Raw genomic sequence first — 17,003 nt, forward strand, 5'->3', positions numbered from 1 at the left:
ATGTCTAGATCGACTCAGCTAGTCGAGATATGACGATCGGTATACTTAAAGGTGGGTCTAGGACCAATATTTCGCGGCGTTACAAACATTTGGGGCTGCACAAAGCTATAATACCCTGACAACATAGTTGTGTAGGGTATAATTACATTTTATATTCTTTTTGGGTAAAAAATCTTCCTACAATAACCCTTTTTTAAGGCTGATATACATATACGCTGAAAATCTTAGTCCAAGCTTAGTTTATTCGATAAAAGTCCAAGTCCAAGGCCCCATATAATTGTAGCGCCGGATTTCTACAGCGCAGTGATTGTAATTTGGCATTTCGGGTTCTTGGAGCGTGAAAAACATCTTTGCAAAAAATATTGAGGTCCACGTTTGTACAAGGTCGCATATTAAGATTCCACCCAATTTATATTTGGAGCATATTGGTCATTTTTTCAGCATTTACCCAACGTAGTTGCAGTAATTTGACATTTTGAGGGTAAAACATAGGACCATTTATGAATGACCTACAAATTTCAGAAGGTTTTAACTCCGAAATGCCTTTTCTTTCCAGCAAGTTTTCCATGTAGTTTTCCATGTTCGTACAAAGGTCCTGATCAAATATCGGTACGTTGATGTTCCTACAACATTTCCAAATTTTCAAGAGGATACTAGAGATGTTGGACCTACATGCTGCACTATATCTATGGTACATATAAATATTAAGGTCTGCAAAGTATAGACCACACAGAAAAGCCTAATGGAGTTGAGAATATCGTTCCGACCTTTCAATTTGATATTCGTTTGGAATAAAAAATATTACGATGTGCAATGCTATAAAGAAATCGAATTTGGTTCAAAAAATTGGGTTTCCAATATTTCGATGAGCCTCATTTTTGTCGCAGTGCCCTCATTAGCCATAAGGTCGAGGGTATAAAAATTTGAAAACTGTTTTTATAAAAATTCAATTTTTTTTAAAATCTAATCTTAAGTCACGCCTTTTTTAAGGATCCACTCTCTTGTTGGTTATTTGTCAATTTTTTAATCCTCAACAGGTTGGCCTTTTGGCTAATATCAGCAGCTGTAAACCTTCAAAAAATATTTTTTTCAAATCCAACCTATGCTGTCTTTTTGAAAATTTTGTTATACCCTTCACCACACTGTAGTAAAGGGTATTATGTCTGTGCATCTGTGTCTGTGTTTGTAACAGGCAAAAGGAAATGAGATAGACACATGGTTCCTTTTGAGAATATGCATAGAATCACTTTCTGGGTCTATTTATGCATGTCCGTCCGTCCGTCCGTCTCTCTGTCCATGTTAAATTGTAAAGAACGTACAGATCGCTATTATGATCCGAATTGGATGAAATTTGGCACATGTCACTTGTTTGGCCCAAGGACGAACCCTATTGAAATTGGGAAAAATCGGTTCAGATTTAGATATAACTCCCATATATATTTTCGTCCGGTTTAATGTAAACGATCCCTATATATCTTTCGATTTACACAAAATTTGGTACAGCGTAATTAATTAGGTCTAGAATGATGTGTGCAAAGTTTCGTGGAAATCGGTTCAGATTTAGATATAGCTCCCATATATATTTTCGTACTATTTTAGGTAAATGGTGTACCAAAGGTCTTATATATCATTCGATTTGCACGAAATTTGACACAGCGTACTGAATTAGGTCTAGAATGATGCGTATTAAGTTTCCTGAAAATCGGTCCAGATTTAGATATAGCTCCCTTATATATTTTCGTCCGATTTAAGTTAAACGGTACACCAAAGTCCCTATATATCTTTCGATATTCACGAAATTGTTCATAGTGTACTGAATTAGGTCCAGAATGATGCGTGTTAAGTTTCCTGAAAATCGGTCCAGATTTAGATATAGATCCCATATATATTTTCGTCCGATTTAAGGTAAATTGTGCACAAAAGTCCCTACATATCTTTCTATGTGCACGAAATTTGGCACAGCGTACTGAATTGAGTCTAGAATGATGTGTGTAAAGTTTCGTGAAAATCGGTTCAGATTTAGATATAGCTCTCATATATATTTTCGTCCGATTTAAGGTAAATGGTGCTTCAAAGTCCCTAAATATCCTTCGATTTGCATGAAATTTGGCATATCGTACTAAATTAAGTCTAGAATTATGTGTGCTTAGTTTCGCGGAAATCGGTTCAGATTTAGATATAGCTCCCATATATATTTTCGTCCGATTTAAGGTGAACGGTGCACCAAAGTCCCTAAATATCACTCGATTTGCACGAAATTTGGTATAGCGCACTAAATTAAGTTTAGAATGGTGTGTGTTAAGTTTCGTGAATATCGGTTCAGATTTAGATATAGCTCCCATATATATTTTCGTCCGATTTAAGGTAAATGGTGCACCAAAGTCCCTATATTTCTTTCAATTGCCACGAAATTCGGCTTGGCATACTGAATTGAGTCTAAAGTGATGTGCACTGAGTTTTCACACTTGGCGATTCGATGCAGGTCCACATTATTTAAAGTAAAATAGAATCGTAGAAATTTCTTTTCTTCCTCCAGGGGTGCTAAGGAAAATTATATGATAGTTGATACATACATACATATGTATGTAATGTTTTTATCTAGTAGCAAACAAAATTGAAAAATCGCCTGCACTCATTTACAGCGGGGTGTGTGATTTATGTGTAAAAAATTAGACCTCTGTAAAAAATAAAATAATATATAATTTGTTGTATTTAAATTTGTTGGCCTTAAGGTGTGAAGAATTGTCCCATAGCATGGTTGGCATTCATGTGTGTGTGCGGCACTTATTTGGATGTCATGTTTTTCTTCGTCGCTGTTCTTACAAATTGTTGTTGTTGTGGACTTTTTCGTCCGTCTGTCTGAAAAGTGTAAAAATGATCTGCAAACAAATAGACAGCGATATGATATGGCTCTGACAATGATGACGACTTTACGTTACGGGCATGTGTACGTACGTACACACGTACGTATATGTACATATGTACGTACAACAAAGCGAACTGCGACAACAACTGATTGTCACCGGCAAAAATGTCAACAAAAGTCATGGGGAGAAAATAACAACAACAAAAAAAAGGTGTCGCTTGGCGTAGTCGGTTGGTAGTCTCAAACTATAAATATACTCCTCATAATTTATAAATTTTCTCAATATATTTTATTTTTTTGAATACTACTTTGTTGTCATTTTCTCAAAACAATTGTTGTTGTTGTTGTTTGTGGGGTTGTGTATGCTAATGTGTCGTCGTCTTGCATAAATAATTGTGGTGATTTGACCCAAACGTAAATATGGATATGGATAATTTGTTTGTTGTCGTTGACGTTGTTGTTGTTGTTGAATTTTCAATATTGTTATTGTTGCTTTTGTGTGTTTGCTTATCATATAAAATGTGCGTCTGTGAGTTAGACACGAGCCATTTTTCAAAATATTTGTTTATATTGAAAATCAAAATAAAAATCGATTATAGGATTTGAAAACAAAAATATAAAGGCAACATAATCCGCGTTTCAGCTAGCTTTATAAAAAAAAATATTATTTATACCACTGTTCACCAAACAGGCGCCCGTGGGCGCTTTGGGAGAGTACCAATACAATCACAGTTCTGTGTTCGAACTCAACATTATTCTCGACATCGAACATGTCGTATGCTTTGCAATGCTTTAACATAGACGATCTGTACCGAGAGAGCGAAAATTACTCTCCCAACGGATCTATGCGTGTGTCCAACACAATCATAGCAGTTTGCGTATGTATTGTTGGCTAACCCTGATTTATACCCTCTGCCCCAAGGCAAATTATGGTATCTTCGGTTGAACGAAATCCGAATCATACAATTGAGACGCGATTTAATTTTGTCCGTCGCCATACTGGTTGGTCTAACACGATATTTCACAAAGAGTGTAGATGGTTTGTTGTTATTGGCCTCTAATATTGTACTACTTAGTTCAAATCTAGAACAGGCCGGCTGGTGCGCAAGATGACTCTCGAACGAAGTAACTGATTTCATCTAAATTATGCACATCTTAATATATCTTTCAAACTTAGTTCAAGTTCGAAGATGTGGAATAGCGGTTCACTCCTTCTGGTACCTCCCACACAAAATGGCCAAAATTGTGAAAGTAAAAAAATTTTACTTGTTTTGTATTTTAAAGATTTCGGTATATTCAAGGTACCATCCCAATTTTCCATCTTGAGGGTATGTGGTTTGAATTTTCGTTTTCTCGTGGCAGCAATTTTCCGTGGTGCATCTCATGGTTGAGATTATAAACAATTCAATCCCGCCAAATATAGCGTCTGCTTAAAGGTTCCAAATTTTCCATTTTGAGTCCTCCTCACAAAATATTTTCATATTTGGTAAAAATTCCCCTGGTTAACGTACCGCATCATTTCTGGTATTCTGAATCTTCTCTTTAACATGGATAACTTAGGCGTTCTTATTTAGGGTTCTAGAAGAAAACCATATTCTATGGTTTTCAAATCCGCATCTGACATCAATTAAGAAAATTTCCAATACACATCCATATTTTGGTATAGATTTTCATTTTGATTGTGAAGCTCAATATGCGATATATTGTTATTGTTTTTAAACAACACAATTTAAAACCAATAAGAAAAGTAGTAAAGTCAGCCTGGGCCGACAATATGATACCCTTCACCACTATATGTTCTAGATATGGATCCTAACAATTTCAAATTGAAAGAATATAAATATTTTATATTTATCCGACTAACATCAATCCATACACATGCCTTTCAGCAACCCATGCTAAATTTCATTTTATTCGGGTAGATTTAAAGTCGTCCGATTTTATGTTATCAGAGCACCAAAACTCAAATATTTCTTTCGATTTGCACGAAATTTTGCACAGCGTACTAAATTAAGAGTAGAATGATGTGTCTTAAGTTTCGTAAAAAATGGTTCAGATTTAAATATAGCTCCCATATATATTTTCGTCGGATTTCATGTTAATTGAGCAACAAATCCCCTATATTTCTTTCGATTGCCACGAAATTCGGCATAGCATGCTGAATTGAGTCTAGAGTGATGTGCATTGAGTTTTCGGACTTGGCGATTCGATGCAGGTCCACATTATTTAAGGTAAAATAGAATCGGAAAGCACTATCGAAAATCGTAGAAAAAATTTCTACGGTTAACACCCTTAACACCCCTGATGGTTGATACATACATATGTATGTAGTGTTTTCATCTAGTAGCAAACTAAATTGAAAAATCGCCTGCACTCATTTACAGTGGGGTGTCTGATTTATGTGTAAAAAATTAGACCTCTGTAAAAAATAAAATAATATATAATTTGTTGTATTTAAATTTGTTGGCCTTAAGGTGCTAAATTTCATTTTATTCGGGTAGATTTAAAGTCGTACAATGGGACAAATTAATGTAAGTCAATTTATAGCACATTTGATTCACGATATTCGGTATATCGCACCGTTCAAAATTTAATCTCAATCAAATACCCGTTCGAAATATATATAGGAGCTATGTCTGCATCTGCACCAATTTCAATAAAACGCAATAACGTCATTCTAGTCTTAATTCGATACGTTGTGCAAAATTTCGTGTCAATAGGACAAACATTAAGTGTATGGTGCACCATTTACCTACAATGTGGTGGCAATATATTTGGGCGCTATTTCTAAATCGGAACCGATTTCAACAAAACGTACAAGAGATTAATTTATATTAACTTCAGTAATTTGTACAAAATTATGTGCCAATCGGACTAACTTTGAGTCTTTAATGAACACTTTACATAAAACTTCGCACACATCATTCTATAGTCAATTCAGTACGATATGCCAAATTTCGAACAAATCGAAAATGATACAATATTTACATTAAATCAGACGAAAATATGTATGTGAGCTATATCTAAATCTGAACCGATTTTCATCAAACTTAGCTCACATTATTCTAGACTCATTTCAGTACGTCATGCTAAATTTCGTGCAAATCAAACGGATAGTGTAGCAACTATTTACATAACATCGGAAGAAAATATATAAGTGAGCTATATCTAAATATGAATTGATTTGCACGAAAATTAGCACACACCATTCTAGACTTCGTTCAGTCCGATATGCCAAATTTCGTGCAAATTTACATTAAACCGGACGAAAATTTATATGGGAGCTATATCCAAATATGAACCGATTTTTGTCAAACAAATTAAATTTTATCCAATTTACATGGACAGACGGACATGCATAAATCGACTAGAAAGTGATTTTATGCATATTCTCAAAAGCAACCATGTTTATATCTCGTTTCCTTTTGCCTGTTACAAGCATATGCGCAAAGAGGGGTGAAAGGTATAATTACAACTGATTAGTTTGAAAAATTAATCAAAAGCTTCTACCTAACAAATATTGGGGGCAATTGAGAGGAACTCCAAAACATAGGTCAATATTAAAAATTGTTAGTAGAGAATTTGTTTGATATTACTCGCAACATGTTTAAGTTTATAACGGCATTTTTTCACCAAAGTGGATGTAGTTTTGTATTCCTGTTATGTGAAGTATAAAAAAGAACTCCTCAAACATCTTTGCAAAAAATTATATGTAGGACCGGTCTAATTTTCGGTATTTTAAAGGCTTTAGCTAAATTTCCTTAAAGATTTCTTTGCGGTCCGATTTTCGAAGTGTCTGTAATTTAACATTCCAGATTCCCTGTACTGTGGTACAGGGTATTATTTCTTTGTGCATATGTTTGTTACAGGCAAAAGGACACGAGATAGAAACATGGTTCTTTTTGAGAATATGCATGGAATCACTTTCTGAGTCGATTTATGAATGAATGAATGATTTATAAAATTGTAAACAAAGTACAGGTCGCATTTATAATCCGATTTGGATGAAATTTGGCACAAGTCACTTATTTGACCCAAGGACGAACCCTATTGAAATTCTATAAAATCGGTTCAGATTCAGATAAAGCTCCCATATATATTTTCGTCCGATTTAAGGTAAATGTGGCACCAAAGTCCCTATATATCTTTCGATCCAGAATGATGTGTACCAAGTTTCGAGAAAATCGGTTCAGATTTAGATATAGCTCCCATATATAGTTACGCCCGATTTAAGGATTTGCACGAAATGGTGCATAGAGTACTGAATTTGGTCCAGAATGACGTGTGCCAAGTTTCGTGAAAATCGGTTCTGATGTATATATAGCTCCCATATATATTTTTGTCTGATTTTATTTAAATGGTGCCCCAATGTCCTATATATTTGTCGATTTGCACGAAGTTTTGCATAGTGTACTGAATTGAGTCTAGAATTAAGTATGTTAAGTTTCGTGAAAATCGGTTCAGATTTATATATAGTTCCCATACATATGTTCGTCCCATTTTATGTCAATGGAGCACCTATTTATAAGTTACCAGATTTAGATATAGCTTAGCTTCTATATATAATTTCGACCTATTCATGTTTATTGTACACCAAATAATAAATGGGTACCTGATATTACATTTTAAACAGTGAAGCATACAAAATAGCGTGTGTAAATTTTGCTTTAAATCTATTTACAAACTTTAGAATAGGTTGCAGAATGCCATATATTGGGATTGATGTCCATAATTAAGTTCTTTCAATTTCATGTAAATGTTCCTTCGAATACCCAAAAAGGTGAAGGGTATCATATAGTCGGCCCAGTCCGACTTTACTACTTTCTTTACTGGTTTTCAACTCAAAGAAGTGTGTAATATTTGGAATTTTCGGTTCTCAAAGCACAAACAATTTTGAGAACCGCAATCTTGGCCAAAAATTATCTATATGGTTCCGATTTTCAAGTTGTTTTAAAGGCACCCTCCTCATTTTAAAGCACCAATTATCCATAACATGGCATTTAGGGTTTCAAAGCGAAGTGGATGTACTTGGATATTCCGGGTTTGTGGGTTTTAAAAAAGATATTTGCACAATTTTTTTATCTCGGATTCTTTGATGGGAGAAATATTTTTGAGAAGGATTACTTACGTACTTACTTACTTTGCTGGCTTGTTACAGAACGGTTGTTCCATAAGCCGAGCTTAAAAAAGATTTCTAAGCGCGTCGGTCAATTTGAAAGACACGTTCCAAGATGTTGTTTTCTACTTGGTCTTTCCATCTGATTCGTGGCCTTCCCCTTCTACGGGAACCATCAATAGGCTCGCTTTTATATGCCTTTTGAGCTGGGGCATTCTCATTCATTCGCTCCACATGGCCATGGCCTTGCCATCGTAGTCGCTGCAGCTCAATACGACTGACTATGTCGATGTCCACGAATGAATTGTAAATATCGTGGTTCATTTGCCGCCGATATTCACCGTCGACTCAGATCGGCCCGTATATCTTTCGGAGTATTTTTCTTTCAAACACCCCAAGAGCTGCCTCATCTGCTTGCACAAGTACCCATGCTTCAGATCCATATAACAGCACGGGTAGTATCAGCGTCTTGTAAAGTGTGAGTTTGGTCTGATGGGAGGTGGCCTTGTTTCTAAACTGCTTACTTAGACCATTTGATGTCATTCGTTTTATTTATGGCGGTACCAAGGTATATAAAATCATTAACTACCTCGAAGCTGTAGTTCTCACAGTTGTCATTATCTCTTTCATCTCAATTGTGGACACAAACCTTCCTGCGGTGTCACCTGGGGTAGCTATTCTCATCACCCGTTGAAATAGTGAGCTAATATGTGCCGCGAGTTCACACATAAGATCTATAAAAAATGGAGAAACCCTCCTACTATAAAAAAGCAAAAAAGGATTGGTGACATAAAATTTAATATGTTGGTCGGATTCATATAGACGGATTAATTTATAGTCAAGGGTATATACATTTTCTTGTTCCGTTTGTAACTCATGGAAATAATCATTTCCGACCCTATAAAGTATATATATTCTTGATCAGCGTAAAATTCTATGACGATATAGCCATGTCCGTCTATCCGTCTGTCTGTCTGTCCGTCTGTTGTAATCACTCTAGCGTCTGAACGAATTGAGATAGATCGCCAAAATTTTGCATAGAGTCGTCTTTTGTCTGCAGGCAGGTCAAGTTCGAAGATGACCTTTATCGGTCCACGGTTAGGCAGAGTTCCCATATAAGGGTACCCCCCTAATTTTCGGTATTTTGAGGTTCTTGAGCGTGTTTTTCGAATGAATTCGCTGAAATTCGGTACATTGAGATTTTATTGGGTAGCAAATCTCTCCAGAGAAAGTTATAAATATGGGTCCATATTTTTGGATAGCCCCCATTTTGGGGGGTTTGATCGCATTTTTCGAACGAATTCGCTGAAATTCGGTACTTTGAGTTCTTATTGGGTAGCAAATATCTACACTAAAAATTATAAATATAGATCAATCTTTTCGGGTAGCCCCCATAAAAGGGTACTCCCCAATTTTCGGTATTTTAGGGTTCTTGAGCGCGATTTTCAACCGATTTCGCTGAAATTTGGTACAGAGGGTTTTAATTGGGTACCAAATTTTCCCACTAAAAATTATAAATATAGGTCCACTTTTTCTGGTAGTTCCCATATAAGCGTACTTCCCAATTTCCAGTTTTTGGGGGGTTTTTACTGGATTTTTTCACCGAATTGGCTGTAATTTAGTAATTTGAGTTATTATTGGATAGCAAATCTCTCCACAAAAAAATTATAAATAAAGGTCAATTTTTTCGGGTAGTCCCCATATAGGGGTACCCGCAATTTTCGATATTTTGAGGTTCTTGATCGCATTTTTCAAACGAATTCGCTGATATTTTGTATTTTGTAGTCTTATATGGCAACAAATCTCCTCAACAAAAATTATTAATATTCACCCCTTGTTATAACCCCCTTTTTTATATTAAATTAGTTATCTGATTTGTTCCGTGTGTTGCGGTTGGGTAGTCGTTACGGGGAATAGTCAATTTGTACACTACAAAGACTATTTAGCCATATGTTGTAAGCATTCCGCCTTCTAAAGATATTGTGATAAAAAAACTCAAACATTATGATAATGAAATATATCGGCAGACATTTAGGCATCTCCTCAATATAGTGATACCTCCTGAAGGAAAGAATTCACATAAACAATTAAAATATTGGGTTCAAAATTGGCATATACCGGTCATTAATTAGGCATAGCCCTCATATAATGATATTCCCAAATATTCACTATGTAATCAATATTGTTCCCCCTTTAGACATACCCTCATATAACTTTGTAATCTAAATTACAGTAGTTTGAGGATATTATACTCTACCATGCGTTATCAGTATCAGTCCACTTTTTGGATCTTACAGAATTTAGGAAAAATCCCCATTACAAATTGCTGAAGTTTGTATTTGGTGTACATAATGGTTTACATAAATCGGTTTGTAGAATTATCAGTTTATGCCCACTTGTTGGTATGTTCCCTCTATTTTCATTGCATGTGTCTGTCAGTATAACTATGGTGGAGGGTATCCAAAGTTCGGCCCAGCCGATCTTAACGCTTTTCACTTGTTTAGGCCTGGATTCGTTGTTCGATGACAAAGCCTTAAAATACTTTGTAGGGGACTACTATAATATGTGTATGGAAGAAGATAGGCGTGAAAATTCGCCGAAGTGACTGTTATTTTTTTATTCCAGAGTTTTTGAAGACTGATAAAAAACCGTTTATATAGAGCCATGTTTGACATAGCTTCCATATTCAATTTCCGTCCCATTCTCAGTATTTTGAAAGGGGGGTGTGAAAAACTTATTTACAGAAATGTACAGCTCCCTGTTATGACATAGCTTCCATTCGGAAGGGGACAAACATTTATGTAGAAAATTATCAGTAAGAGTCGATGTTTGATGTATTTATATTTCAGTTTAAAGGGTAATTTTTAGAATATTTAAGTTCATGACCGCATTTTCCCACCAAACTGGATGTAATTTGGTATTCTGGGTTTCTTGAATGTGAAAAATATATTTGCAAAACAATTTAATATGGGTGCAAACTTCCTGGGCTCTTAGTGGGGCAAAACATCTTCATAGAATGTTATATGTAGGGCCATTTTTTCACATATCTCTCATATAAAGAACAGGCCCTATTTTCGTTATTTTAAAGGCCTAGCTAAATTTCCTTAACGAAGTGATTATAATTTGCCATCCGGATTCTTGAATTTCCTGTCCGATATTCTCAACCTTTTAATTTTTTTGCATTCCAGATTCCTGGTGAATAAGAAAATTTTTAATATATCCTGGTTTTTTACATGGCTTTCATGAATAGGTCAGGCTTTAACTTCGTTACGTTAAAGTTCCTAGTCCGATTTTCCAAACTGAGTGTATGTAACTTGGTAATTAATTTCCTAAATTTGGTAATTAATTTCCTAATTTCCTAGATAAACATTTTTATATACTGTTTTAACGGCTCATTTTTTGGTGTTTTTTTCAAATGATTACTTTTCGGGTATTTTAATTTTTTGTCGGTTTTATATTCTCCAGTTTTTATAAATTTTATGTTCTGGCCAATTTTAGTTTGGGTCGTTTATATCTATATATGAATTTATATATCGACGCCTCCGGAGAGTAGTATGCTAAGTCTGAAAAGTGACTTTTTCAGCAGAAGCTCTCAAAGTATGGACGCTTCTTTAATCTTACGTGCCATGCTAAGTACATTTTTGCTTATAACTTTGGTTTGGATTGACCGATGATTACCAAAATTTCAGAGAATTTAAATTGAGGACCGTAGTATCTAAAAACGTAAAGAACTTTAAAATATGCTAAGTCGACTTAGCATACTATGGTTCGGAGGTGTCGATATAATAATTGTTAGATCACATCTCGAATATCCCCACACACACATCTACATCACAAGTATAATGGGGACATTGCACACGTGAGCTCCCATATATTATTATTATTTAAATACGTTTTTGTTGATATAATTTTGTTTATATATACAGACATTCCTTTTGGTTTCTTCATCACATTGCTAATAACTACGCTAATTAATTTTCTATAGCAATATCTACCTATATTTCCTAAACTAAGTATTGAAATGATCTTCTTTTTTCTTGCAAAAATAAAATTATCTAATCTCTGTGTAACTACAATTGTTTTCTTTTTCCATATCTTTACTCTTTTTTCCCCTTTGTATCTTACTCTTACAAAATTGTTCTCTTCCCCTCTTTCTATTTCTATCGAAATGCCAACATCACAGGAACAAATAGATTCTAAACAATTTAGTGGAGAAATTAAGTTAAAACCAAGCAATCGTAGATCGTAATACCTTTTTCTGTATTCAATCGACGATGTAAATTGAAAATATTCCAGAAAAAAATATAATATGACGATAAATTGCATTTGTAAATAAAGATATTTTTTGCATATCATTTAAATAAATATTTTACAAAAACGTCAATATATAGCTATATAAAACATATTTTTTAAGGCTGTACAATAGGTGTGAATTTTTTAAAAATACCTTTTTAACTAATTAATTTTTTTTCCTCCATCCCTCCCCACAGAGCGTTCTTCAACAGACCACAAATCCCCTACCATTGGCCCATGACGAATTACTGCAGCCACCCTCACCAACAGTGCATCGTGTCTTTGTACCCCCAGCTCTGCCCATACAATGTAGCGATATCAGCAGCACCCATGAACGCCTCTGTGAAAAATGTAAAAAACTTCTGGATCCACGCATCTCTCCCATACCGGAATTTGTACCACAAATACCGACAAGTGATACCAAAGCCTCTTCCGATAGTAATGGCAGCTCTGTTGATTCCTCCATTTCCGAACAATATCAATCATGTCAATCACGTTCCGCTTCAACGGGTACAACTTCTGAAACCTGGACACCGGCTGAACGTAATACTGCTGCCTCCAGCGTCGCCCCAGCCGAGGAGGCCACAAAAATGGAAAATTCCGAAACAGCAAATGGTGGCCATGGCCAGGTGAAAAATAAAATCTTAGCTTTAGCTTCTAGCCAGCCGGTGCTCAAGAAACAGGGTGTATCCGGTGAAAGTTGTGAGACGTCAATGCAGCAATCGATCAATGTGCCCATACCGAAATATGACAAAGACTTTGCCAGTAAACAGTTGATTAAGGATGCCATTATGGATAATGATTTCCTCAAGAATATCGATGCTTCACAGGTTAGGGAATTGGTGGACTCAATGTATTCGGTAAGCATTCCAAAGGGGAAATTTGTAATACGCGAGGGGGAGGTGGGAGCCCATCTCTATGTTTCGGCGGAAGGGGAATTTGAGGTGGAAAAGAATGGCAAGGTGTTGGGTGTTATGGGTCCCGGTAAGGCCTTCGGAGAGTTGGCAATTCTTTATAATTGTACCCGCACCGCATCGGTGAGGGTGCTGTCCGATGCCAGAGTTTGGGTATTGGATCGTCGGATTTTCCAACAGATTATGATGCGTACTGGTATGCAGCGCATAGAGAATAGTGTAAATTTCTTGAAGTCGGTACCGCTCCTCAAGAATCTCAGTGAGGAGATTTTGGCCAAAATTGCAGATGTTTTGGAAGTGGTAAGTCAGACCCATCTACAAACCCCTCTGAAAATATTTCAAAGTTTTATTATTTCCTTCTCAGGAATTCTATCCAGCCGGTACATATATCATACGCCAAGGGGCCAGCGGAGATACCTTCTTCCTCATATCCCAGGGCTCGGTGAAGGTTACCCAAAAAATAGCACCCTCAGCAGAGGAGAAAGAGATACGCACCCTGGAGCGCGGTGATTATTTTGGTGAGCAAGCTTTGATCAATGAAGATAAGCGTACGGCCAATATTATTGCTATGGCTCCGGGTGTTGAGTGCCTGACATTGGATCGGGATTCATTTACCCATTTGATTGGTGATCTCTGTGAGCTGAAGGAGAAAAATTATGGTGATGAAAATCGCGTGCTGGCCATGAAACATGCTGAGAAGACCAAGGAGATATTTGGTGCTAATGTTAAACAGGGTAAGTAAGGGGCCAATATTCCATTAAAAATTATTTTCGAGGGTCCTGAAAAGGCGTAGATTTTTTAAATAATTTTTTTCTCAACTCTATACAAGGCGTAGATTCTTTAAATAATTTTTTCTCAACTCTATACAAGGCGTAGATTTTTTAAATATTTTTTTCTCAACTCTATATATAATTGTTTCTCAACTCTATACAAGGCGTAGATTTTTTAAATAATTTTTTCTCAACTCTATACAAGGCGTAGATTTTTTAAATAATTTTTTCTCAACTCTATACAAGGCGTAGATTTTTTAAATAATTTTTTCTCAACTCTATACAAGGCGTAGATTTTTTAAATAATTTTTTCTCAACTCTATACAAGGCGTGGATTTTTTAAATAATTTTTTCTCAACTCTATACAAGGCGTGGATCTTTTAAATAATTTTTTCTCAACTCTATACAAGGCGTGGATTTTTTAAATAATTTTTTCTCAACTCTATACAAGGCGTGGATTTTTTAAATAATTTTTTCTCAACTCTATACAAGGCGTGGATTTTTTAAATAATTTTTTCTCATCTCTATACAAGGCGTGGATTTTTAAAATAATCTTTTCAAGGCGCTATACAAGGCGTGGATTTTTAAAATAATTTTTTCAAGGCTCTATACAAGGCGTGGATTTTTAAAATAATTTTTTCAAGGCTCTATAAAATGCGTGGATTTTTAAAATAATTTTTTCAAGGCTCTATACAAGGCGTGGATTTTTAAAATAATTTTTTCAAGGCTCTATACAAGGCGTGGATTTTTAAAATAATTTTTTCAAGGGTCTATTTAAGGCGTGGATTTTTTAAATAATTTTTTCAAGGCTCTATACAAGGCGTGGATTTTTAAAATAATTTTTTCAAGGGTCTATTTAAGGCGTGGATTTTTTAAATAATTTTTTCAAGGGTCTATACAAGGCGTGGATTTTTAAAATAATTTTTTCAAGGATCTATACAAGGCGTGGATTTTTAAAATAATTTTTCAAGGCGCTATACAAGGCGTGGATTTTTAAAATAATTTTTTCAAGGATCTATACAAGGCGTGGATTTTTAAAATAATTTTTTCAAGGCGCTATACAAGGCGTGGATTTTTAAAATAATTTTTTCAAGGATCTATACAAGGCGTGGATTTTTAAAATAATTTTTTCAAGGCGCTATACAAGGCGTGGATTTTTAAAATAATTTTTTCAAGGATCTATACAAGGCGTGGATTTTTAAAATAATTTTTTCGAGGCGCTATACAAGGCGTGGATTTTTTAAATAATTTTTTCGAGGCGCTATACAAGGCGTGGATTTTTTAAATAATTTTTTTAAGGCTCTATACAAGGCGTGGATTTTTTAAATAATTTTTTCAAGGCTCTATACAAGGCGTGGATTTTTTAAATAATTTTTTCAAGTCTCTATACAAGGCGTGGATTTTTTAAATAATTTTTTCAAGGCTCTATACAAGGCGTGGATTTTTTAAATAATTTTTTCAAGGCTCTATACAAGGCGTGGATTTTTTAAATAATTTTTTAAGGCTCTATACAAGGCGTGGATTTTTTAAATAATTTTTTAAGGCGCTATACAAGGCGTGGATTTTTTAAATAATAATTTTTTCAAGGCTCTATACAAGGCGTGGATTTTTTAAATAATTTTTTCAAGGCTCTATACAAGGCGTGGATTTTTCAAATAATTTTTTCAAGGCTCTATACAAGGCGTGGATTTTTTAAATAATTTTTTAAGGCGCTATACAAGGCGTGGATTTTTAAAAAAAATTTTTTCAAGGCTCTATACAAGGCGTGGATTTTTAAAATAATTTTTTCAAGGCTCTATACAAGGCGTGGATTTTTAAAATAATTTTTTCAAGGCTCTATACAAGGCGTGGATTTTTAAAAAAAATTTTTTCAAGGCTCTATACAAGGCGTGGATTTTTAAAATAATTTTTTCAAGGCTCTATACAAGGCGTGGATTTTTAAAATAATTTTTTCAAGGCTCTATACAAGGCGTGGATTTTTAAAATAATTTTTTCAAGGATCTATACAAGGCGTGGATTTTTAAAATAATTTTTTCAAGGCTCTATACAAGGCGTGGATTTTTTAAATAATTTTGGTCGTTTTCTCTTTCTTCCAGAATTCCCCGATTTACAGTTAACGGATCTGGAGGTAATTGCCACCCTGGGCATTGGTGGTTTTGGTCGCGTGGAACTGGTCAAGGCCTATCATCAAAATCGTGTTGATACCTTTGCCCTGAAATGCTTGAAAAAGCGCCACATAGTCGATACCAAACAAGAGGAACATGTCTTCTCCGAACGTACCATTATGTTGACCTGTAATTCACCATTTATATGTCGCCTTTATCGGACATTCCGTGATGAGAAATATGTTTATATGCTGTTGGAGGCCTGCATGGGTGGTGAAATATGGACAATGTTACGGGATCGTGGTAGTTTCGATGAAAATGCTGCCCAATTTATTATCGGTTGTGTTCTGCAGGCCTTTGAATATTTACACTCGAAGGGTATCATCTATCGGGATTTGAAACCGGAAAATTTGATGTTGGACGAGAGGGGTTATGTTAAGTTGGTGAGTAGGGGGAGGGGTAAGGAGACTTCGAGAATTTTTTATTATTATTTTTTTTTGTTCCTGCAGGTCGATTTTGGTTTTGCCAAATACATTGGCAACAGCTGCAAAACTTGGACCTTTTGTGGCACCCCAGAATATGTGGCCCCCGAAATCATTCTAAATAAGGGTCATGATCGTGCTGTGGACTATTGGGCCTTGGGTATTTTGATACATGAATTGCTGAATGGAACGTAAGTTAGAGCTTTCCGAATTTTGGAAAATATTTTTTTGTAATTTTAAAATTTTTTTCTAGACCTCCCTTTGCCGCCAATGACCCCATGAAGACCTATAACATCATCCTGAAGGGCATTGACATGATTGACTTCCCCAAACGCATGTCCCGCTCTGCCGTGCAGCTGATAAAGAAATTATGCCGTGATGTACCTGCCGAACGTTTGGGCTATCAAAAGGGTGGCATACAAGATATCAAGAAGCACAAGTAAGAGAGGAAGAACTT

The 17,003-nt window shown here is 35.3% G+C and overlaps 1 protein-coding gene across 1 annotated transcript in view; it reads left to right on the forward strand.

The window, feature by feature from the left end:
- The window catches only part of LOC133338942 (cGMP-dependent protein kinase, isozyme 1), a gene marked incomplete at its 5' end in the record, with an annotated part of 29,961 nt that overhangs the window by 12,717 nt on the left and 241 nt on the right, over window positions 1-17,003 (forward strand). The window contains 5 exons of the mRNA XM_061547072.1: window positions 12,473-13,489; window positions 13,554-13,923; window positions 16,056-16,507; window positions 16,574-16,737; window positions 16,800-16,985. Coding sequence (XP_061403056.1) covers window positions 12,473-13,489; window positions 13,554-13,923; window positions 16,056-16,507; window positions 16,574-16,737; window positions 16,800-16,985 — 2,189 coding nt within the window. The remainder of the gene's footprint in view (window positions 1-12,472; window positions 13,490-13,553; window positions 13,924-16,055; window positions 16,508-16,573; window positions 16,738-16,799; window positions 16,986-17,003) is intronic.

This window comes from Musca vetustissima, unplaced genomic scaffold, assembly GCF_032173495.1.
Source record: "Musca vetustissima isolate MV318-11 ecotype Yass unplaced genomic scaffold, APGP_CSIRO_Mvet_v1 utg24453, whole genome shotgun sequence".
Classification (NCBI taxonomy): Eukaryota; Metazoa; Arthropoda; class Insecta; order Diptera; family Muscidae; genus Musca; species Musca vetustissima.